General features: G+C 41.4%; 1 protein-coding gene across 1 annotated transcript; it reads left to right on the forward strand.

Moving 5' to 3' along the window:
- Positions 1 to 8,542: 8,542 nt before the first annotated feature.
- Positions 8,543 to 24,947, forward strand: LOC131255678 (heat shock protein 90-5, chloroplastic). Its single transcript, XM_058256466.1, has 19 exons — positions 8,543 to 8,914; positions 10,711 to 10,784; positions 13,079 to 13,204; positions 13,277 to 13,370; positions 13,509 to 13,592; positions 13,980 to 14,123; positions 14,216 to 14,332; positions 15,244 to 15,291; positions 15,384 to 15,464; positions 15,934 to 16,038; positions 16,455 to 16,595; positions 16,758 to 16,850; positions 20,271 to 20,348; positions 20,434 to 20,688; positions 20,786 to 20,888; positions 21,295 to 21,469; positions 22,201 to 22,306; positions 23,033 to 23,122; positions 24,435 to 24,947. The coding sequence occupies exons 1-19, from the start codon at positions 8,642 to 8,644 to the stop codon at positions 24,636 to 24,638; spliced, it is 2,391 nt and encodes a 796-aa protein (XP_058112449.1). The 5' UTR covers positions 8,543 to 8,641; the 3' UTR covers positions 24,639 to 24,947.
- The last annotated feature ends 1,008 nt before the right edge of the window (positions 24,948 to 25,955 follow it).

A 25,955-nucleotide genomic window follows, 5' to 3' on the forward strand; every position in this document is an offset into this window, starting at 1 on the left:
GTAACCCATGTTTAGTGACCCCATGCACTGCTGTACACATGGTTAAGTGTACAAAACATCACCTATGTGGAACATCAGACTTTTGTGGTCCCACTGGATAGACGATCTATCCTGAAAATCATGCAGGCCGTTCCTTAAGTGGTCCCCACCTGAATGCTTGATGTGGACCATTTGTGTAACGTCTTGAGAAAATCCGTACAAAGACCCGAGTACCACCTCAGGCATAAATCACATAGGACCAAATCTTTTAGGAATTAGGCGAGAATTGACTAGCGATAAACTAGAGTACTTGTGGGATTAGCACTAATCGCTTTAAATATGATTTGCAAGACCTAAAACGTGCAGTATCATTGCCGCTCCATTACCCTGAAATCTATAATCTATCCTTAAACCCAGTTGCTCTCGAGAGCACACCGAAACTCCGTATCGGACCTGGACTGCACGTCGAAAGTCTGATGGCCGCGAAACTATACGGTTATAACCGCATTACTGGACTTGACAACCCCCTCGAAAATCAAGTCTTAATTGTGTCTAAAAATACACAACTTGAGCCTGGAGCAAAGTGTGTGAGAAACGTGAATATCTTTAGAAATAAAATCTGAACTTAAGTAATCTGAGTCGTGTCGCTTGCGGGCCAAATATAAAGATTCAGATCGTCAGAATCTGACCCAAATACACCCTCGAATCAGGAGAAATGTCCCACACATGTCAATGCACTTGTGGCCCTGATCGAGTTCCGGTGACCGTTAAACTGAAACTGGTCCGCCAGGCTGATTTACAAACCCAATTGAAACGAAAACTCAGCCTGACCTAGTTCCATGGTCAGGGAGCTTAAGTTCGACCGCACGTAGAAAAGGGGCCACCAGAAGTACTCCATTGGGTTGAAACAGACGCCCTTTGGATATAACCTAAGTATACCTTGGCCCTGGGGCTATTTCCATCAGTCCTGGGCCTATATAAGGACCTTAAACCCTCTCTCTCTCACCTCAAACGAATTTGAGAAACCCTAGGGGAGAGGAGAGAAAAGAGAAGGGAAAAGAGAGAAAGTGAGAGTGAGAGTTGGAGATTCTTTCTGGGATTCGATCCCGCTATTCCACGCACTCAACCACTATTCCTGTATCGATATACAGGCAATTCTGATTCCGTTCATAGGTAAAAAAACCTAACCCTAATTTGTTTTAGGGTTTCAGATAGTGTAAGTTATGAAATAGCTAACCTAATTCATGCTATAGGTTGTCAATCCGCTGTTGACAAAGACTGAGTGTTTAAAACGAATCTGTTACGTATTTACCGGTGTAAGGTGCGGACTATAAACGTATAGGTTATGGTTTTCAAGGCTTTTAATGTCAGCTAATGGTTTATTATTGACCTGGGTGCCATTTCACATGCTAAATGCGTTGTCTGTTTCGCTTTACATATACATACGAACTATGTCAAAGTAGTGCATTTCATGTGTTTGTTGAAATGTTTGTATGAGTATGGATTTTGGATATGAGTTTGCCATGATTAACTGTTGTAGACATATGGTTGAGGTATATGTGACAATTCCTTAGTGAAAGGATTTGCCCTAATACGTGCTATCACCAACATACGTCATGTATGTTGGAATATATAGTATAAGTGTTTGTAGAAATGTCTGAATGAACAGGTATGTAGTAAATTGTACTTTACATGGGTGTTGAGATGAGATTCTCAACTAACTTAATGATGTGTATGATTTCCTCCATGTAACTTATATTCTTTGTCTGTTTTACTTAGGGACTGCATATGTGTGAATTCATGTTTAAGCTGAAATCCATCAAATACTCACATACTTGTATGATTGGAATTATTGATCCATTACTACTCTGATTATCTTATAAGATTATCTGTTATAATTGAATGTGCTTGGGACTACGGTATAGTCCAGGCAATCGGTAACAGGCACTGAATAGGTGGCTAAAGTTATTTTGACACAGAGGACGTGTTCGATGAATCCGAGTCGTACTTGGGATGTCGGTAGTGGTTAGGCCACGCGTAGTGCTTACGCACTTCATGTCGATCAACTCAACGTGCGCTCGTACTAGTCAAGCTCGTCAAGTAACCCGATTGACCCGATGTATGTTCACCATATATGGACGCTACTGCTTGAATCTAAGGTACCAAACTCACTAATGAAAATCCTTTTAACCTTAGTACCTCGATCCGCCAAGACTCATGAGCTAGGCATGGTGGTATGAGACACAATGGTCGAGCTGTCGCCCTACGCTGAGGTGACGAGCCTCCCCGTAGTGTCCAGTGAGCAACACAGCCTCATGAACCGAATACGGTGGTATGAGATACTGTACTCGAGCTGTCGGCCTACACTGATAAGGTGACGAGCCCTTTCTAGTGACCTCGAGTGTACGCTAAGACTGCATAGAGGCGACGAGCCTTTCCGTAGCAATAAGAGTACAAACTAGGCCTACACTGATAAGGTGACGAGCCCTTTATAGCGACCTAGAACCATAACATCGTATAAGATTTACTAGGACTGACGACCCTAGAATGGATCATCGTTTAGGAATTGATATAAGGGAGGTACCTTAGCTTCCTAATCCTGCTGTATGAAAATGACTAATAAGAACTTGGTAATCGCGTTCATGCACAACACTACATGTGCCGTTTGTCATTGGGTAGAGCATTGAGAAAGTGACTGACATGCGCGACCGTTAGATGAAGATCGCAGAGAGAGTGCAAGTGAGGGCATGCATCATTTATATATACCATTCTTGCATTAATCAGAGTACTTATGGATGCTTGATTATATTGTTTTATCATTACTGCTTGACTGAATTGAGAACATGTTAACCTTTGCTTTATTATTCCACTGAGTTGATCACTCACTAGTCAACGGGGTTTCATTAAACATTTTAAGATGGTAGCCTCATGAGCCGGGGATGGTGGTATGTGACCTATGCCCGAGCTGTCGGCCTACGCTGGTGACGAGCCCCTGTAGTGACCTTGAGCTTATTTAAATTGGCTGATTGTAACTGGACTAATAATAGTTTGCTTAATCATGCAATCATGGCATATTAGCGATGACGGGTGGCTAATTCTGGATGTTGTAGCACGTGCCCTTAGGATCATCGGGATATCGTTTCGCTAACTCATAGACCACCGACTATCGACCCCTTTTCCAACTGGATAATTTTTTTAGGTCGATGATTGCATGGGTGACGAGCCCAATTTCCACACGGATGTGCATCCCCGGGGCAATGTGCATTCACGCATCCATGCATCTAAAAAGACTGCATCATGTGTTATTTTGATTGCCTTATTGCTTTATAACTATGCTTACCTAATGTAGCGGTGACTGAGTTGGCCACTCATCCATAAAAAATATAACCGTACAGGTAGCACATGTGGCTTAAGTGATATGCAGGTTCAGACTGATGAGGAGCCGTTATGGTGGTCAAGGACACGTGGTTGTACTTGTCAAGGAAGCTGCGCGATCTTGCGGCTTTCGTTTGTGTTTAATATGCTTTTTAAATTTCTCATGTGTGTAATCTTGTATTTGTTATTGTGAAGATATTGGTTTGTATAAGTCATTATGGGCAACCTCTGTATGTTCTAAAATTCAAGACGGGCCCCACATAGTTTACTCAGTAGGAGAAAACGTACTGCTTGTTTAAGGCTCACACCAGCTATAATTTCAAATATGTAAAAAATCTTATCCATCCATAATGTTGGCCTTACCATGAGGATTTCATTTTCTGAAAATAAGGCCGATCGAACTATTATCGAGGCCGTGCTATCAAAATAAATGAATATGTAACCATTTGACCCAACATAAAGTTTCCACATACATCATGAAATGGGTTTAGCCTTCCTTTCTCATAGATAATTATATTAATGAGGTTAACCTCTTGGACGGATCTAATTTCCTCATCGACTGACAAGTATGCGTTAAAAGATGAGACGTATGGTAATAATGTACAACTGCAGGAGTACTAGATCATTTCTCCATCCAAAATCTTACTCTTCGCGGCGTTTGAAACTGCAAAATCTCGTCATATTCTCGTCTTAGCAGCTATTTCTCGCGTTTTTGTTTCTTTCTCTTTGCTGCTCCACAATAGCTTCTCGAAGAAGCTTTACACCAGCTATATAGCTTCCTGAAGAAGCTTCAAGTACTGCTGTCTGTAGCTAGCTGACACCAGCTATATAGCAGCTCTAGGTACGTGTCGTGCGAAGACAAGCACTGACGCTCCTCGAGCTTTAAGTTGTACGAACGGTTCAAAGGAGATTAGATGATGCTAGCAATCTAATGTTTGGATATTCTCAGTCGTCTATTATTAGTCTACCAATGGAAGGGTTAGGAGAGTGTTATTGAGGAGAACTTTAGGGCATATAACATCTAGTGTGGGGCCCATTAGACAAGCAGTCTGGATGACTGGACACCTAAGGACACTGCTCGTCTCCCTTCGTCTATTCTCTCCCCTGCACAGCCATAGGCAGCTCCCAGTCTCTCTCTCATGGCCCGCTGCTAACTAACACCTTGATCGAGAGGTAGAGAGAGAAAGAGTTGCAGAGAGAGAAATAGAGAAAAAGAGAGATATATATATATATATATATATAGAGAGAGAAAGAGTTGCAGAGAGAGAAATAGAGAGAGAAAGAGAGAGAGAGAGATTTACCGGGTCGGGTATAGATCGGGATCGGGACAATTTGGGGATTCCGGATTCGGCGCTGCGAGCGTTCTTCATGTGCGGGTAGGGACAGGGTAAGGTAAAAAACAGGTTGCAAAGGAGGGTTCGAGATCTACGGGTATGGGTAGAGTATGGTAGAGAAGGAAGGATTTGGGGATTTAGGGTTTAGAGCAGCGGCGAGCGATCTTCAGGTGCGGTTAGGGTAGGGTTAAAAAAGGGGTCGGGTAAAACTTAAAAGTAAAAACACACACACACACACATATATAATCTAATAAATACGGTGCGGATCGGATCGGTTCGAATCGGATCCAATTGGATTGGATTACGGATCGGGTCGGTTTGGAACAGGTGCTATCCGTACCTAACCGAAAATGTTTTAGATCTGGATGGGGCTACCCGATCCTAACCTATCCAGACCATCGGTTCTGTTTGAATCGGGTAGGATCGGGTCTGATCGGGTTGGATCCACCAGATCGGATCTAAAATGCCCATCTCTACACTTGATGTAAGGCTCAATATGCCATGACGATGTGGTTTTAGGGCCGTCCATGGGCTAGGCCCACCCGAAAAGTCAAAACTTTAAATAGGCTAGGCCTAATGTGTGCCCAATTGAGTTTACTCACTGCGATAAGAGCGAGCATACTGGGTAACTTAGTACGCAATTTGATTTCCTCATAAAGGAGATTATTATTATTATTTTTTTATATATATTATTATTAGCGTTAGCTTGTTAGTACACACCCATGTGTGTACACAAACTCCATGTTAGCCACACCCACTAGGGCTCGATGCCAAGACCTCAAGTGTTGAAATGAGGTATGTCCACTCAGTCTACCAGTTGAGTTATGGATCTGTGTGTTACCTGAGTAACACTTTAGCAGGTGTTACCCTTATCGTGGGGCCCACCTTAATGTGTTGTATATCCATGACGTCTATTAATTTCTTCAGCTCATTTTAAAATGTGGTTCAAAAAATTAATCAGATCCAAACCTAAAGTGGACTATACTACATGAAACATTGGTGATTGAGTGCCTCACCAACAAAAATTCCAATTTATTTTTAGGTCACCATCAAACCTGTTAATAATGTCAATAAGACCTGGATGAAGGGAAAAATATAAAGAACAACTTGATTCATGGTTAATCATCACTATTTCTAATGGTGTGGTGCACTTGGGATTTGAATTTTCTTAGGTTTTAGGATTAAGTCCTAAAATAAAATGAAAATACATATAATTAATATGAATATACAACCAATACATCAAGGTGGGACAACTAATCCAGGGAGCTCCCCCTAGCTCACAATTTTTAAAAACACATGCACTCACACCTTTACACTATGATAGTTTTTCACTATGTTGAAATTAATACTATGACCTTGTGTCGAAACTCCTTTGAGTCTACCTTGAGATACAAGTAAAGACCCCTCAGACCACAATTCAATATAGAGCCCAAACGATGCGTAGGCCCACCCAATGGACAAACCAGGAGAGCGGCATGGCTCAGCACATAATATAATATCAGGAAGGCCTGAGGCATGCATGATAATATAAATCAGTGGTCTACAAATATATGTGCTCCCACGGATTATAATATCAGGTGCTCCGCCACTAGATCGACCATAAAACATGAGATCTTTGCCAGGCCACTACGGCGCCATCCCTCGTAAAACACTCCGGTGGGCCGACGCGTATTAGCTATTGAATTCGACGGTAGCAAGTCTTGACTAGTGAAGTGATGTCACTCAGTGGCCATTTTCATGATGTATGTGTTGCATCAATACTCTTCACCTATTTTGAGAGATCATTTAGGGCCTGTTCGACCAGGCGGATTGAAAGGGATGGGATGGTATTGAAAGTTAAATGCCGGGATTGGCCAGGCGTGCCAAATAGACTGGGTGATCTGATCTGGGATATGACAATCCCATGGATCTTAAGACAATCCACGACAACACCATCATTACCTATAAATCCCATCCAATCCACCCTAATCCGGTCAAATTCACCTAGGACGTATTTGGTTTGGGGATGGGAAGGGATGGGAATGTTTAATCCCGGATTGGCCAGGCATGCTAAGGGCCCGTTTGGCCGGGTGGATTGGAAGGGTTTGACTGGTATTAGAGTAGATGGCATGAATTTCTAGGTAATAATGGTGTTGTCAGTGGTTTGTCTGGAGATCCATGGGATTGATATATCCCTGGATTGCTATATCCAGTTTGTTTGGCGCGCCCGGCCAATCCCAGTTTTAAACTTTCCCATCCCTTCTAATCCCTCAAACCAAACACGTACCAGGCAAATTTGAAGGATTAGGGTGAATTTGATGGGATTTAAATGTAATGATGGTGATGTCAGCGGATTGTCTTGAGATACCTGGGATTGGGATCAGATCACCGACTCTGTTTGGCACGCCAGGCCAATCCTAGGATTTGACTTCCAATCCCTTCCAATACCATCCAATCCCTTCCAATCCGACCGGCCAAACGGGCCCTAAACATACTCGATATAGCAATCCTGGAATATAGCAAGCCTATGAATTCTAAGGCAACAACACCATTGTTACCCTGAAATCCATGCCATCCACCCTAATACTATTCAATACCTTCCAATCCACCTGGCCAAACAGGCCCTTAAGGACATGAGTTAAAAAAATGAGTCAGATCTAAATCTCAAGTAGACCCCACCACATCAAACATGGGGATTGAATGCCCACCATTAAAAACCTTTTTGGGCTATAGAAGTTTTCAATCAAGCTAGTATTTGTGTTTTCCTTCGTTCCAGGTCTGTGTTAACTTATAAATAGGATGGATCTTAAATAAACATCATGATAGTCCTAGGAAGGTTTCAATGGTGGGCATTAATGTTCCACTGTTTTATGTGGTGAGGTCCATCTGAATTTTGGACTTGACTCATTCTTTGGCTCATGCCCTCAAATGATCTCTCCAAATGGATGGACGGTGTGGATATAACACATACATCATGGTGGGCCCACGGAATCGTGGTGACGTCACTTTAGTAGAAGCTAGTGTCGGGTTCAGCGTTCCTCGTGGACAGTGGTGGCCTATTCAAAAAATACATCTAAATAGGCTAATCCTAACCATCAATTACTGGATCTGTGCTCCTTGAATATGAACCGTTGATCTTTACATTTTGACCATCTGTTGGTCATGAGGGCAATCTGAATCCTCCAGTGCATTTGATCATCGCGCTGATGAACATCCAAGATGCAGCTGTTTTGCGGGTAGCCGTTCATGGGACTACAGATTCAGGTACTCCCGCTGACTACCAGGTTTTCCCCGTTCCCTCATTTTCCTTCATTTCCTCATTTTCCATCATAAAATTTTTTCGGATATTATGTTGCTGACGTGGCAGCATCTACACCTTATAAACTTCCCAAAGATACTCCAAAAGTCTCTCCTCTTCTAGAACCATCTATTTTCTCTCCCTATCTCTCTCATTTGTTAAACCATGGCGTTTGTTTAACACCATTTAACAAGAAAAGTAAATCAAACCTACTTATATCTTGAATATACTTTGGTCGATCCAGACCGTCAAAATACTTGGACCCTTATTGATGGATGGATGACAACTCAAAAACCCCACTTGATGAAATATTCCCAGCGGTCTAATTGAAGACTGTACACTGACCGTCTAAAAAGAAAATTATTATCTGGTCACAATCCAACGGGAAGAATCACACAGATTATATGTTCCAATCAATATCGATACGTAAATCAGTGTGGGGCCCACCATACGAGTTGGATGGTAGTGGTGAACGGACTGAAATGTGATCATTAATCATACTAAGTAAGTGGTATCAAACGCACAGATTGCTTCTACTGTCTCATCTTATAACCCTTTCTCCCTTAAACCCTCGCGAAGGGTTTTTGTTGCTTGTTATCTCTGGAATCGGTCTCTCTCTCTCTGAGAAACCAAACAATTGTAAGAAATTACGATTCTGCCCCTAGGGTTTCACGCAATGGCGCCTGTTCTGAGCAGGAGCGTGGGAGCCGCTTCAATCCCATCTTTCCATTTTCGATCTTCTTTGAAGAATAATGGAAGAGGATTGAAATGCGCAACTCCGTTTCTTCCGCAAACCGTTTTTAGAAGCAGATTCTCTGCAGATTTGGGTCTGAAATGGAAGGTGGAGGAGGGGAGAGGTGGTCGGATGGTATCGGTTAGGTGCGATGCAGCGGTTGCGGAGAAAGAGGCTCCTGAAGCTTCCGGGGAGAAGTTTGAGTACCAGGCTGAGGTTGGTTTTCTTTCTGATCGAATTTGGGATTTTGTATGGAAATTGGGCTTTTCATTTGTTTGTTTTGTTTTATTTTGTTTTGAGGTGGGGTTTTCGGTAGTTGAAGTAATTGTAGATTTGTACAGTTGTTGAGGTGGGTTTATTTCTTTTGAGGTTTTCTTCTCGAGATTTGGTTGAAGTAATGGAAGTTGGATTTTTTTATTGGTGGGTTTTGCTTCTTTTGATGTTTTCTTCTATATATATATATATATATATATAAAATTTGGAATTTATAATTTAAAATGATAATTTTTTGTGGTTTTTGAATTTTTTAAGTAGCTGGATGCTTGATTTGGGCTCTTAATTTTCATCTTTCTTCTTCTGTTCTTTTGTTTGAATTTGGGATTTTTGTGAAGTTTTATGATTAAAAGTGAGAATTTTCAGCATTTTGAGGGTTCTTATTATTGAAAGAATGGGATTTAATGGAGTTCCTGAGGTGATTTTTTATTTTTATGTTTTTCCTTCGGAGGTTTTCTTTTTGTTTTTTGAATGAATTTGAGATTTTTGTGGTTTTCTGATTTACTAGCAAATTATTTACTACTTGTGTTTGGATGCTCTAGTTTGCGTGCAAATCATTTGCTACTTGTAAATGATTTACTAGCAAAGCCCTCTTCTCATTCACCAGCAAGAAGTTGAGTTTTCATTTACTAGTAAATGAGATGGCAACGGCCTTTTTTTTTTTGAATGAAAGCCTATAAAGCAGATTTCATTTACCGTTTACAGGCTATCCAAACACTGTAAATGTAAATCATTTACAACTTAAAGCCAAACAGACAGGCTGTAAATCATTTACAGCTTTACAGCCTTTAAGTGATTTACTAGTAAGTAAATCATTTACAACGTAAACCATTTACCACCATCCAAACGACCCCTTGAGAGTTTTTTTTTTTCCTTTTTACCCTGAGGTTTCCTCATGTAATTATGAACGAATTTGGGATTCCTCTTGTTCTTTTGAATGAATTTGGGATATTTGCTCGTTTCTTGAGGTAGGTTTCAAGTTGAACTGATGGTTTCATTCACAATTAAAATTTATGATTGCGATATTGGGGAATGGATGAATTTTTAACCAATTTTTAGGAAGAATGATTCGTATGTGTTTTAAAACCCTGACCATATTGGATGTCAGACTGGTTTGGACTGGAAGCGCCACCTAAATGGGCCCAGTTATTTTAACCCTGGCTCAATTAAGTGGATAACTACTTTGTTAAAAAATGCAAGTGCAAACATTGAAAGCTAGAACCATCAATTTATACTCAGAAGTCAAACACTAACCACTCTGCTAATTACATGTTACATGTTAATTCCTTCTGGTTTTATAAATTTATATTAATCAGATTGTGGGGCTGAAACGAGTCAGACCAGGTCTGACTCATTGACCGTTCGTTGGATGGTACCGCCCGTAAAAATGGGCCAAATCCTAGTCCTGCTTTTAAAGCATTGCTTTATGTGGTCATTATCATCATCATTGTTGTTGCCGTTGCAGAAGGATTTCCTTTCCTTTTCTTATTTTATTTTATTTTATTTTTGTTTTTGCGAACTGGCTTTATGACAGATCTTTGTTTTTTTAATTATTTCTTTCAAGAATTTTGTGTGATGGTTTATGGCTATTAGTTGATGGGCCTTTTAGCTGATTTTATTTCATTTCTCTTTGAAAGATTCTGTTAATTCGTGTCGTTAGAAGTATTTGGATTTTCCCCCTCTTCTGTTGCCTTTGTTTATATCTGATTGATTGTTCTCATGGTTTCTTAATTATGCAGGTCAGCCGTCTTTTGGACTTGATAGTTCACAGTCTGTATAGCCACAAGGAAGTATTTCTCCGGGAGCTTGTAAGGTCTGTATCTTGCTATTGATTCGATTTTTTTATTGGTCATTTAGAGTATTTGGGGCTCAATTATTCAAAGCTATCTCCTCTCGCTGCTTTTGTTGCTGATGATTTTCTTGTTTTTATCTATACACTTGGTGGAATTCTCCTACAATTTGTCTTTGTTGTTAATGTTGAATTGAGAAACTTAGGGGCCATTTGGCACCTTGTATTTGAGTATATTTGAGGGGATTTGTAATGCAGGGGCATTTCACACCGGGCTCGAGTGGGGTAGCCCGTGGGATGCAGGGACACACTCGGGGTGGGCGGCCCATGTGGTTTGGCCCACGAGGGGGGTTCGATCGAGGTCCTAACCCATGAGATGTGGGGCCTGGGCTATGAGATAAAGGGATTAATTCGCTATACTCTAATAGTTCGAGCTTTTAGAGCAAGTGGTTAATTGTCTTGCATCAAATTGGTATCAAAGCGGGAGGTCTCGTGTTCAAGACTCCTCACTGGGTGTGATTAATGCAGGGACATTTTACACACTGGACTCGAGTGGGTAGCCCGCGGGATGTGGGGATACACTCGGGGTGGGTGACCCATGTGATTTGGGGCCCACAGGGGAGGTCTTGTGTTTGAGACTCCTCACCAGGGGTGATTAATGCAGGGGCATTTCACATCGGGCTTGAGTGGGGTAGCCCGTGGGATGCGGGGACACACTCGGGGTGGGCGACCCATGTGATTTGGCCCACGAGGGGGGTTCGGCCGACGTCCTAACCCATGAGATGTGGGGCTTGGGCTATGAGATAAATGGATTAATTCGCCATACTCTAACAGTTCGAGCTTTTAGAGCAAGTGGTTAATTGTCCTGCATCAATTTGGCCCCAAATCCATTGTTTGGTGCCGTGTATTTGGAGGTAAATAGAATCGGAGGTATTTGAAATATACTGTTTTGGTGTGTTTTGAAACCTTACATTTTTGCTGAGATTCGAGTGTAATTGGAGTAAAATGCTTTTTTGGCTCCCTTTTTAAAGGTAGGAGAATCGCACTCGTTATAAAGGTGTTGCTAGGCTACTAATCAGTTGTACAAGTGGCATGCTCATGATACTCCAAAACAATCCAATTATTTGCTGCAACACTAAAATCACATCAATAGAATGATATGATTTGTCCAAACGTTGTCCATCTAAATGGACAGCTAAAAAACGTAAGTCACTCGGTTGTGATCCTTACACTTGTGGCCCACGGCCACCTGAGGCTCGGAATTTCGTCAGTTTTTATAGAGTATGTATTTAAAATGGGCTTATTCCAATCATTCTATCAAATATGACATATGTAAACTAATTTGGGATATTCAAGGTGATTTAGTTAATCCAATTCAGGTCCTATGAATATACTCAAGAATTCCAATGCATTCCAAATGGAAGCTCCCAAGCGGAAGGTTTGGATTCTAGTGCATTCCAATTACAAGCTGCTAAACACAACTGAGGATACAAAATCACCTTGATTCCAGTGTAATTGTGATTTGGATTCCAATACATTCCAAATACATACTCCCAAACGAGCCCTTTGGTGTGTTAGAGAAATGTGTTCAGCCATTATTTGTGATCCCCTACTGCTATGATTTAATGGCATTAGAATTTATGAAGCTGAGTCAAAGCCATTAATTTTGACTCCTATTTATAGCAAGGGTAAAATATTGTCCGATATGTATCGCCTGCTTGACATGTACTGGTTTTATCCATGAACAGTATGTCTGTATCAGCCTGAACATTGGTACAGGGCAATGTGACCCATACCGGTGGTAAATGATATGGTATGGCGAAATGGGTATTAAATCCTTGGTGATGTTACTCAAAAGAGTGTTTTATCCTTTATACAATTTTTAAAGTTCAAATTAATATGGAAGAGCAAGGCCCAATTTGCAAATGCAGTCCAAATAGCATTTCACTCATGCTGGAGAATGTTGCCATAAATTTTATCACCTTTTAGGTAGGGCTGTTTGACTTTGCTATTTTCTGTCAAATTGGCTCCAAAATGGTAAGTGAGAAAAAATGTGGCTCAATGGTTGTCTTCGCCTGTGGCCATTTCACTCAATGTACATGAAGTAACTTCCAAATCCATGTCATCCTCCTTTATCTTCTCAAAGGGAGAGGCTTCATGGGATCTTAAATATCCTTTTGTGCTTTTTAAGAATGTTCAGGCCCAGAGAACAACCATATTTCCAGTGTTTTTTGTTTTCGTTTTTGTTTTTCCTTTTCCTCCCTCAAGTAGGCTGTGTATCTCTAAATGTCACTGATGACTGTATTCTTTGCTTTCAGTAATGCAAGTGATGCACTGGATAAACTAAGATTTTTAAGTGTGACCGAACCTTCTCTTCTTGGAGATGCTGGTGAATTGGAGATCCGCATCAAGCCAGATCCAGAAAAGGGGACCATTACCATAACGTACATGAAACTGTCTCAAATTTATTCATACTGTTGATAGTAGTTATTTACAATATGCGCATGAACTTGCAGTGATACTGGTATTGGGATGACAAAAGAAGAGCTCATTGATTGTCTTGGAACTATTGCTCAGAGTGGTACCTCGAAATTCCTAAAGGCGCTTAAGGTGTTTACTTTATTTTAATTTTCTGTTCATCTGCATGCATTTAATATTCCTCCAGTTGTGTGCTCATTCATCAAATGGAGTTAGATTTATCCATAACCTGCTCATGGGAGCTTACTCAGGGGATCATATGATTTATAGGAAAATCAGGATCTTGGTGCCGATAATGGCTTGATCGGTCAGTTTGGTGTTGGATTCTACTCAGCTTTCCTCGTTGCAGACAGGGTATTCTGCCTTCTCTATGCTATGTTTTGTCTTCTGGAAATTTGATGTTTGTTCTAAATCTTTCATTAGGGAACTCTTCATGTGCATTTTGTCGTACTTCCAAACTGGTTCCTTGTGGCAATGCAGAAAACGGAAACCGCATTAAGCAGGCTTCCATTTTCGTACTTTTCCACTTGAAAACACGATTCAGCCAATAATGGGAAGGCCCCACTCTTATCTAAATGATGGTTCATCTCAACATGTTTAGTGGCAGTGCATTCTGTCGTTGACTTGGGAACGAGGAACACCCAAATGTACTATTAAAGTTATGTTTCTTTTGGGTGCCTTGTGTGCATGCTGGGCTTTATTTGTAGGTGTTTTCTAAGTTTTCTTCAAATTGTGTTGTAGGTGGTTGTATCAACAAAGAGTCCAAAGTCCGATAAGCAGTATGTGTGGGAAGCCATAGCAGACAGTAGTTCATATGTGATAAGGGAAGAGACGGCTCCTGAAAACCAACTGCGTCGTGGAACACAAATTACGCTCTATCTCAGGGTATGGTGTCACTTGTTTCCCATTAGTGGTGTGGATACTGCAGGCATGTCCTTTTGTAGGTTATCAAAAATTTTGTTTTGTTGCTCTTGCAGCCAGATGATAAATATGAATTTGCGGAGCCAACAAGGATTCAGGGGTTGGTTAAAAATTATTCGCAGTTTGTCTCCTTCCCCATCTACACCTGGCAAGAAAAATCAAGGACTGTGGAGGTGAGGATTTATTTATCTGCTTCTACAATCATTTTGCGAAGCTGCTAGTGCAGATTATGGAAGAAAATGCAATTCGAGCATGCAGAGAAAAACTATTATCATTTTACTTTTTCCTGTGTGTGTGGGTATTTGGTTTGGTCATGTGCAACGGAGGCCAAGAACCGTGCTGGTTTGGAGTGAGTTGGTACAAGTTAAAGGCTCTAAAAGGGCGAGGGGAAGGCCCGAGAGGACATGGATGGGGGTAGTAAGAAAAGACTTGGTGACCTATGGTCTAACTGAGGGTCTGGCCCTTGATAGAGTGGGATGGCAGAATATGATTCATGTAGCCGACCCCAATTAATTGGGATGAGGATTCAATGATGATGTTTTTAGGGTATCAGAAAAACTCGCTGAGGTTTATATTGACTGCACCGTCTTCTTTATGCCAACCTTTTTTCTTAAAAAAAATCAACCAAGTTTATTATTGCCTTAGCTGATTCTTCTTTCTTTCCTTCTACTTCTTTAAACTGCCATTTCTGTTAGATCTTCGTTTTATATGGTAACATATACGCTTGATTTATGTACTCATTTTTTCAAGAAGACGCTGAGTCATTTTCCGTTGGCATATGGTTAGTGTCTTTTCTTTTATTTTAACCACAGTTTGACAGTGACATCATTATTTTTCTAGAAACAGAATCTTCTTCTTGGGGGTTGTTCCGATTTGTTGTCTGTGGGATTGCATGCATTTAATTTTTTGCTGTTTTTTTTTTCCCAAGAGCCAGCAGTCTCAATTTTGAGGTAGTAACAGTAGTGTCACTTGGTATTGGCTTGTTGTAGCTCTTATATTCATTTTCTTCTGTTTATTAAATAATTGTCACTACTTAAATTTTTTTTTCTTAATGTGTTTAAATTGATGTGGCGTCTTTGGATAGGTGGAAGAAGAGGAAGAACCAAAAGAGGGCGAAGAAGCACAGCCGGAGGTGTGTGTGAATTTCTGACTGATGGACTTGATGGCTTGCTTTCTATAATTTGATGGCAGATTTGAGCTGCATGTTTTCCTCGTTGTTCACAGGGTGAAAAGAAGAAGAAGAAGAAGACTGTAACTGAGAAATATTGGGACTGGGAGCTTGCAAATGAGACAAAGCCTATTTGGGTAATGGAATTGTTTCTCTTACAGTGCAATAAATTGAAGATTGAAGTTTGACGTGAGCCCTGTTAATGATATCTGGGCAAAGAGAGACGATCTTGTTTGTGGCACACACATGAGCATGGTACACACTGACATTTGGGCTGTTCATCGTTTGTGCCTTGACTTGTATGTGACCTGTTGCAACAACAATGCTGTTCCGCTCATCTGAAGGGACACGTGTATGTAACAATGGGAGGGTTGAGATAAATTGACACTTGGTCCACATTCAGCATGCATGTGTGGCCCACTTGATGAGCAGACCAGCATATTTTTGGGCCAGGACATGTTCATGGTGGGGCCTGTCTGATGAATGGCCAGATCACAGGTGCCTCGAAGATCAAGTGGATGGATGGCCTTTGTGTTTCTCTCATAATCTTGTTGGCTTCTCTACATTTACGAATTAGCCATTGAGCTGTTGGTTTTTCATGTGCAGATGCGTAATCCAAAGGAAGTAGAGAAAGATGAATATCACGAATTCTACAAGAAGACATTTAATGAGTTCTTGGACCCACTTGGATACACCCACTTCACGACAGAGGTACGAGCGGAAGTTGCTTTAGCTGTAATCACACTGATCGATCCTAAGGAGATAATAGTTGAGCATTTGCTCTGCTCAATAAGCCGTACTTGTGGGTCCCATGTTTTAGTGATCCAAGTAGTCCCTAGCATAGATCTAATGCAGACGTGGGATACCTAGGATTATATGATGATCCTAACTGTCCAATTGGGCTCATGTTAAAATGCGGATGATTGACTTTTATTTTCCACCTTCATCACTAGGATATCTGATAAGAGCGATATTAAGGCATGGCATCCCCATCCTAGGATGGAACAGACCAGGTCATTGGTGTAGATTGCGAATGCGTGGGTCCCACCGGTACCATTGTTGGCGAATAATGGAATACAGGTTCGTTCATTGGAGCATCGTGTAATACCTTAACTTCGTGTGAACAGGGTGAGGTGGAATTCAGAAGCGTTCTTTACATACCTGGAATGGCACCTCTTAACAATGAGGACATAGTGAACCCAAAGACGAAGAACATACGTTTATATGTAAAACGTGTGTTTATTTCAGATGATTTTGATGGTGAACTGGTAAGTACTATTACACAGTGCAAGCAGGTTGATACTGCTCCTGGTTGTGTGATTTATCAAATCCGTCTCTTATCATTGGCACTGGATGTTGATGCTGCTACCATCTGATTATTTTCTTTGAGGCATATGAATGCATTACTGGTTTTATTGTGCTGTTTTCAGTTTCCTCGATATTTGAGCTTTGTGAAGGGTGTTGTTGATTCGAATGACCTTCCTCTTAATGTTTCTCGAGAAATCCTTCAAGAAAGTCGAATTGTAAGTGCCACTCTTTCTTGGCTTAAACATCCTAATAGGAATTCTAATCAATGATGAGATGGAATGTGTACCTGAGATTGCAGAAAACCAATATCCAAGTGTTTGGGGCAGTGTAGAAAAGTGAAGCTGCCTCAGAAGGATTTCCTTTTATACATATATGTATATTAATTTCTTTCTTTCTTTCTAACGAAATTGTTTACTGCTTGAATCAATATCCAATATGTTTCAGCACTGTTTTGCCTTCTCTACAAATCAGTTCCTGTTTGGAACTTTTGCCTTTCCGTGATGGGTGATATGTGCTTTGATATGGCAGGATATGAAAATGTTTTACCTGGTTCTTCTTATCTTGCTATTGCACTTGAGAATACAGTAAATTGCAAAATGCAGTTTATGTTTTCCTAGCCACTCCAAACATAGCAAATTTGCAGAACCAATGATGGTTTTACTGGCACTTTGAACAGCTGCTAAATGTTACAATAATAAATACAATTTAACACTTAAATAAAAGGGATTGTAGTCCCCCTGAATGGCAGTCTGGGAAGACTGCAAGACCCTACTGGTGTTGAAACAAGGCCCCACTTTGAAAAGTTTTGGTATGTGGTTGGCCCCCAATTTCAGCAACCAACATAGAACTATCATTTGAGAGGACAATCGGTTTGGATTCGATGAGCATGTTGACATGTGGGCAGGGTGTCCCAAATCGGTTACGTATCGGCCGTAACGGCCGATACGTAACGTTAACGGTGGGACCCGTTACGCGATAAGGGGCCGTATCGGCCGATGTCCCGATTTTGTACCCATAACGGTTGTTACGGGCCCGTTACGGGCATAACGACCGTTACTGACCCGTAACGGCCGTTACGGGCCTGGAAAAAAAAAAAGAAAGAAAAAAACTTACCTTTTTCCTTTCTTTTCTTCTTCTTCTTCTTCTCGGATAGCTGCAGCTGTGGTTGCGGCTGCAGCCTTCGTCATCTTCTTCTTCTTCTTCTTCTTTTCTCTCTCTCTCTATCTGTTCTTTCCCTCTTTCCCTCTTTTTTCTTCTCTCTTCTTTCCCTCTTTTTTCTTTTTGGTTTCCCCTTCTCCTTTTTTTTTTTTTTTTTCCTTTTTTCAGGTGTACCACACCAGCTTAGCTGCTGTAGGTACATGTCACGCTAAGACGAGCGCTGACGCTCCTCGAGCTCCGAGTTGTACGAACAGTTCAAAGGAGATCAAAGTTATATGGGCTCCACAGTGATGTATTTATTATATCTACACCGTTCATCTATTTTTAAATATCATTTTAGAGCATTACCCAAAAAATGAATTGTATCCAAAGATCGTCTGGACCACACCAAAAATAGCAGCGAAGATGATGATTTTCAACGTTAAACAATTCGTAGGCCCACCATAACATTTATTTTCCATCCAATCTGTTCATAAGGTCAAAAAGACCTGAATGAAGAGGAAAAACAAATTTCATATTGATCTAAAAATTTTGTGATCCCAAAAAGGGTTTCAATGGTAGACGTTCAATCCCCCGCTGCTTTTTGCAGTGTGGTCCACTTGATAATTAGATCTGTATTATTTTTCGTGTCAAGGCTTAAGACGAGATCGTCAAATGAATGGACGATTTAGATATAACACATACCTCATGATCAGACCCACAGGACCTGCTTGCGTGAAATGAATGGACTGCGTGCGATTTACGCAGCACGCTGCACAAATTATTAAATTGTACACGTGCCACATGGGCCCCACCATGATGTATATATTTTATCCATGCCGTCCATCCATTTTGCCACATCATTTTAGGTTATGATTCAAAAAATTAGTAAGATCCAAATCTCAGGTGGACCACAACATAGGAAACAATGGTTATAGAATGCTCACCATTAAAAATTTCTTAGGGTCCACTATAATGTTTATTTTCCATCTAACCTGTTAATAGGGTCACACTGACGTGGATGAAGGGAAAACACACATGTCAGCTTGATCTAAAACTTTTGTAGCCCTAATAAATTTTTAATGATAGTCGTTTAATTATTGTTGTTTCTTATGGTGTGGTCCACCTGAGCTTTGGATCTGCCTCATTTTTGGGCTCATGCCCTAAAATTATTTGGCAAAATGGATGGACGGTGTGGATATAACACATTCATCACGAGTGGGGTCCAAAAAACTTTGACACTCGTGTGCTACATTTCACAGTCCGAGTCCTACCTGATTCGGGCCCTTAAAAAATTATACACTAGACATGTATTAACTTAAAATTTACCAATTAAATTATGGACTGTAATTGCTAACTCAAAATGCCAAAATCAAATTGTTTGAATAGTTTTAATTGTTAATTTGTGGACGCTTATTTTTTAAAATAGGGCCTTTTGATTTTTTTTCATGATTCACTATCCAATAAATGTCCACCAATTCACAAGTGGGATAATGCCAATAAATTGCATGAATTTGAGGCTGATTTGGGGCATGAATTGGTCCTCCAAGTCAGCCCCAAATTGGCAACGCGATCTACCTGAATTTAATTTCATTTTTTTAAAGAACTATTGGGAGAAAGATATTAAATTGTTAAGTATATAAATTAGATATTTAGAAAATTAAATATATAAATTTTGTAGTCAAATTCAGGTTGCCTTGTTCAAAAATTAATCATACAGTCCGATACAACTTCTCACCAAAGAGTGCACCGTTACACCACCATAAACATGTTCCAATTTATAAATGAATGCATATTTGGAATGCTTAGAATATTCCGGATTTAATCTATATTTTTTCATATTTTTTTGGCAAAAAAAAAATTGCGCCGTTACGGGCCATTACGCCCCCGTATCCGTATCGGTTTTGGAGGGCACCGTTACGCTAACCGATACCGATACGGGATACCTTGCATGTGGGCCTTTAGACTTGTCTTTCTTCTTTGTGAATCACTGATACTCATTTGGATTGTAGTTGGTTTCGATTTGATGCCATCGATGATGACCTTCAACCCAAAAGAGGCAGGTGATCACTTAGAGGAAGAGCTTCCAAGAAAGGCGAATCAATCGCTGAGACTTTCCAAGGCCAACATAGACTTATTTGCGTATTGAGTTTTTATTCTTTAATAATTTTTACAGGTAAAAATTGCGCCGTTACGGGCCATTACGCCCCCGTATCCGTATCGGTTTTGGAGGGCACCGTTACGCTAACCGATACCGATACGGGATACCTTGCATGTGGGCCTTTAGACTTGTCTTTCTTCTTTGTGAATCACTGATACTCATTTGGATTGTAGTTGGTTTCGATTTGATTCCATCGATGATGACCTTCAACCCAAAAGAGGCAGGTGATCACTTAGAGGAAGAGCTTCCAAGAAAGGCGAATCAATCGCTGAGACTTTCCAAGGCCAACATAGACTTATTTGCGGATTGATTTTTTATTCTTTAATAATTTTTACAGGTAAGAATTATGCGAAAGAGGCTTGTTAGGAAAACATTTGACATGATTCAGGATATATCAGAAAGCGAAAACAAAGAGGTAGATTCAGTGACTCAAGCCTTTACCATTGTCTGTGCTTGGCTCCTACTACTTGGTCATGAACATTGTAATCAACTTATTGCAGGATTACAAAAAATTCTGGGAGAATTTCGGGAAGCTTCTCAAATTGGGTTGCATTGAGGACTCAGCAAACCACAAGCGCATCACACCTTTGTTGCGATTCCATTCATCCAAGAGCGAGGAGGAATTGATAAGCCTAGATGAATATGTTGAAAGCATGGGTGAGAACCAGAATGCTATCTATTACTTGGCCACGGACAGCCTGAAAAGTGCGAAAACGGCCCCGTTCTTGGAGAAGCTGGTCCAAAAGGACATTGAGGTTTGCACTTTGTGTGGCATGGGAGATTCTTGCTGTTGGATCAGATGGTCATTGATTTTCTGATATAAGTCTCTTTCTCTCCCTCTCATCTTTTTAGGTTCTGTATCTGGTGGAGCCCATTGATGAGGTTGCTATTCAAAACCTACAGACCTACAAAGAGAAAAAATTTGTTGATATCAGCAAGGAAGATTTGGAGTTGGGTAAGTATTCTTCTTACAAGATAACTAGTGTGTGATAAGCTGTAGATTGATTGGCCAATATGAATTGCTTTGGTTGTTTATCTGTGGAAGACTAGGATCGGGAGCATGAATGCACCAACCCCGCCAGAAAACGGGGCTATGTGTTGATCGAGCAGTTAATCTTGTCCAATCAGCCTGGTTTTTGAGCTACGGCTTGTATGTGGAGTGGTGCAGCAGATGAGTGGTCCTAGTGTTGCATGTTGATCGCAGTCCCCATGGGAACTATTTAAACGATACATGGAATTTTGATTGTGGTTAGGGTGATTGTTTTCACTAAACCCCCATGGGAACTCGGCAAAAATGTTGCATTATTTCTACCGTTGGGTCTTTTTGGTGCATGTATTGCTGACCTGAAATTTTATATCAGGTGATGAGGACGAGGTGAAAGAAAGAGAAAACAAGCAAGAATACAATCTCCTCTGTGACTGGATTAAGCAACAGCTTGGTGATAAGGTGGCCAAAGTGCAAGTGTCGAAGCGTCTGAGCTCATCACCCTGTGTGCTTGTCTCTGGCAAGTTTGGATGGTCTGCTAACATGGAGAGGTAATTTATGGATCTATGCTTAGCCCTTAGCCACACAAGCACTCTTTTCTGCTGCTCGTGTAACTTGTGACCAGGTTTGTGATCATGTGTTGTCTTGAGGAGCGCATGTGTAGAGATCAATGGATGATTGGGACTGTTCATCTTTTGGAAGATACCTCAGATGGACCAGGATCTGCTAACCACGCTGAAAGGATAACTCTGACTATTGATGTGTGGAGTGTGAACTGTTAAAAATTTTCAGTGGTTATCTTATCTGTAAGTAGGGCTGTCAATGGGCCGGGCTGGGGGTTGGTCTCAGCCCAGATTTTGAACTGTTTTGGGCCAGGCCATCAGGCCAGCCCTATTCAAAACTCTGCTTTTAGCAGGCCCGAGCCCAGTCCATTGACACCCCTATCTGTAAGTATTTATAGTCAGAACTATCCATTCAGCATGAGGTATGGACTATGGCCCATCCACAATAGCCCCTAGAAAATGCACTAGATGCAGTTCCGGTCATCTGCCCATCTCTGCATGTGGGCCCCTTGGGGTGATCCACGTGATGTACGAGCCTGAGTCACACGATCTAGGCCAAACAAACATCATACACGGTCTAAAAACTTAGTGCTGGGACTCGGTATTTTGCGGAGTTAGTTAACTGGGTATTGGATGTACATGGAACCAAAGAACTCGGCCGAGCTCCAAATCAACTGCAATAGTTAAAACACTGCTCATCTCATGTCTTCCTGTTGTAGGTTAATGAAAGCACAGACCCTTGGTGACACGTCTAGCTTGGAATTCATGAGAGGGAGGAGAATTTTAGAGGTCAATCCAGATCATCCCATCATTAAGGATCTCAATGTAAGATGACTTGCTCAAGTATGGTGTACTCGTTCTACTGAGGTTATCACATTCACATGCATGAGTTGCATAACCCATGCTCATTGTCCCTGGCTTGCTGGATGGAGCCCACAGGGTTGCATGTTCAGATGATCCAAGTTAGTTCTTGCTAGATGGATGGTTGTGGCCATCCAAACATGCGGCCATGTGAGTTCCGCATGTTGTTTGTATGAGTCATGTTGAAGTGTCATCTTTTGGAGGACTGCTAGCCTCAGGCCTGCCTTATGCACCTCTACACATGGCATATGCCACTGCAGCATGTTTAGGACATCCGAGCCAAGAATTTAGGTGGTCCATCCCTGTGGGTTCTGGCCAAAAATTTTCAAAGGTCAACTACCAGGTAGGCTGAAAAGATGGATGGCAAAAATTTCCTAGTTAAGTTTTCTTATTGTACCTTGTTCTTGCACGTGTGGCCTATCTGGCCATTGTATAGACTGATTGTTCGAAATCTACATGGTGGGTTCCACCTGATGCACAGCTCAGGTTTCCTACTCGATGCCGGGTGGCACATGTCCATGGCATGTGCCCGTTCGCCTAACAAACCTTCATTCTTTGTACTGGGTGGTTGCTGATGTTAGAGCTGAAATAAGGAACAGAAAATTGCCATCTTATCAAAGATGCTTTTGATGTGCCTGAACTGAGGCTTACCATATCTGTCTGACATTGGAATATGGATGTAATTTACAGGCTGCATGCAAGAATGCCCCAGAAAGCAGCGAAGCTAAGAGAGCTGTTGACCTATTGTATGATACCGCATTGATCTCAAGTGGATTCACGGTAAGGCTACGAACCCTGACAAATGTCCCACATTTGATAGAGCATTTTGTTTGGCCTCACTTGTGGGTCCTCCTTTTAGTCGATCCATTCTCATATGGTTGGCCTCGTTGATGGGAGATCTTTACTGTTGTGCCCTGCTATTTTACTGTTGGCTATAATTTTCCATCTACAAGAGCTAAGATTGTCTGATAGAGGGATATTGAGGATGGAGCTCCCCTTCATGGGGCCATCTGATGGATGGCTGTGAATACTGAAAGGCAGTCCCCTCCTGTATCATTTCTGGGCCGAACAAATAATGTCATTTCTTTCAATCGGCCATCATGAAATGCGCCATGAACCTGGCTCATGTTTCTTTCTTAGAACAGTAAAGGATGGATTTTGCCATCTGTTTGGAAGAGAGGGAATACCATCTCGTAAACTGTGTGACTTTCAACCTCGATTCAAAGCAAAACTCTTGTGGGCACCACCATAATGTGTGTTATATCCATGCTGTTCATTCATTTTTTGAAATCATTTTAGGGCAGAGCCTAAAAAATGAGGTAGATCCAAAGATCAAGTGGACCACTCCACAGAAAACAGTGGGTTCAATGGTGGATGTCATTATTCCACTTGTGGGCCACCTGAGCTTTGATCTGCCTCATTTTTGGGCTCATCATGCCCTAAAATGATCTGGCAAAATGAATGGATGGCATGGATGAAACACATAAATTGTGGCATACAAAGTTTTGCCATGTAGCACATGTAGCACTATAAGGGTGCACACAATCTGAGAATCTCAATGGGATGCTGTACTTGCCTAAGAAATACCCTGGTAAGATAATTATTATTTATTTACCATTGACCACCGGTAATTACAACCAATCAAACAGGCCCTAAGATTCTTGTGTCTGGAAGGGATTTCAAATTCATAGTTTATTGCTAGTGACTGTTTGCTTAAGAGGTTCACGGCAGTTTGCACCCCTTCCCCCAAATCACCAGGTTGGATGATCAATCATCTGGTTAAAAGGCAAGCAAAACAGACGGTAGAGTAAAAGTGGCCTTCACCATCCATTTTGCTGTCCCCTAATTAGTGCGGCTATGGTAATCCAAATGGTGTGATTTTAGGTCGTGCAATCCACCACCCGCAAGCCCTTCTTATCCAATGGTCTGAGATTGCCCCCTTCTTTCCAATGGTCCAAGGGTTATCGAGGCCCACCTGGGTCCGGCATGAATTTACACCACAAGAAGATAAAAGAGAGGTCATGCTAAGATTGTTTTTGTTTCATTAACACTTCCTCTTCTCATTTCCTCTCCTTTTTTCTTCCCTGCGCAGCCTGATAGCCCAGCCGAGTTGGGTGGCAAAATATATGAGATGATGTCCATTGCCCTGGGTGGAAGATGGGGAAGATTGGAATCAGAAGAAGAAGCGGATGCAGATTCCGAAGCAAGCTCCGAAGCCGGCCCTGCTGAAAGCTCGGATGCTGAGGTGGTTGAGCCCTCAGAGGTGCGGTCGGAGACTGATCCTTGGAGGGATTGAGTCGTTCTCTTTGGCAGAATTGAGAGTTCTTCACTGGAAGGTGATATCAAGAAGTGGTTGTAGGTTGAGAATAGAATATAAAAACCACAAAAAATTTGAAGAATGGGTTGGGAAGAGAGGAAAATTTTGAATTTTTTCTGGTAAAAATGCTGTTATAAACCAACCTTCATGTTGTGGTGAGAGAGATTTTGAAAGGCATATATATAGCTGTTGTAGTATTTTTGATAACGGACTTCAACATAAATCCTTTCTCGTTACATCAGATGGGGGGCTTCTTTATTAAAAGGAAAGATGGGCATGGATTTTCAAGGTTTCTCTTGTGATATTTTGAGTTGATGGACCATCCGATGGATGGCTGGATGGCTGATTCTACTAAAGTTCTTTGATGTAATGATTGTACTGGGGATGCTTGTGAGGCTTGCTGGAGGCTTGGTCATCGCCCAATCTGAATCTCTACCTCACACGTGGTCCACTTCCAATGTAATCAGAACCGTTCACATGGCAGGTTACCATTTGATGGACCATAGCTCAAGATTATTTTGGGCTTGGTTTTAGTGCCAGGAATTTTAAACACAATATGTAAATGGTATGCATTCAATGGGCACCAATGGAATGGATAGATTGGTCAAATGACAGTGATTTCGAGCTTTTGGTCCATCCTTATGTGGCCCATCAAACCAATGGTTTCAAGTGCTCTTGGCATGCGCAGTCCAGATTTGAAGGATGAGTGTACAAATTTCATAATGCCCCTGCCTAGTAGGTAACAGGGTCATTAATACAGGCCTGCCTGATCAAGTGGTTCCATGGACCCCACTAGTTGAAACAATCTGGCCCACCCATTTGTATAGTGGTCATGCAACATGTACTTGGCCACCAAGAGCTGGTTGGTCCTGATGTATGATGACTTCCAACTTACAGCAGGTTGTCTGGTGGTCTGCGGCAAAAATAAAGACTTTCTTCCAACACATGTAACCTCCTGCTGATGCTGGTGCATCTCTACACTGGGGTGGGGCGGCCCACGAGGTGGGGTCTATGAGATGCAGAATGGCCACGAGGTGGGTCCCACTGTGGGGCCTTTGAGATGGGGTAGCCTACGGGAAGATCTTGATTGATTTGTCTGAGAGGGCCTAGATAAAGGGATGATCCAGTGCTTTTCCAACTGCTCCGAAGCTTTTGCTTTTGGTGCGTTAGCCGGTACTCATGTTGGACTAGAAAAGACCATAAATCCAAATTTGAGGTGAACCATCACTGATTTTTGTGACTTATGATTAATTTGTATGTTTGCAATTCAATTGAATTGTGCATCCAAACGCAGCC

Source organism: Magnolia sinica, chromosome 9 (assembly GCF_029962835.1).
Source record: "Magnolia sinica isolate HGM2019 chromosome 9, MsV1, whole genome shotgun sequence".
NCBI classification, from domain to species: Eukaryota; Viridiplantae; Streptophyta; class Magnoliopsida; order Magnoliales; family Magnoliaceae; genus Magnolia; species Magnolia sinica.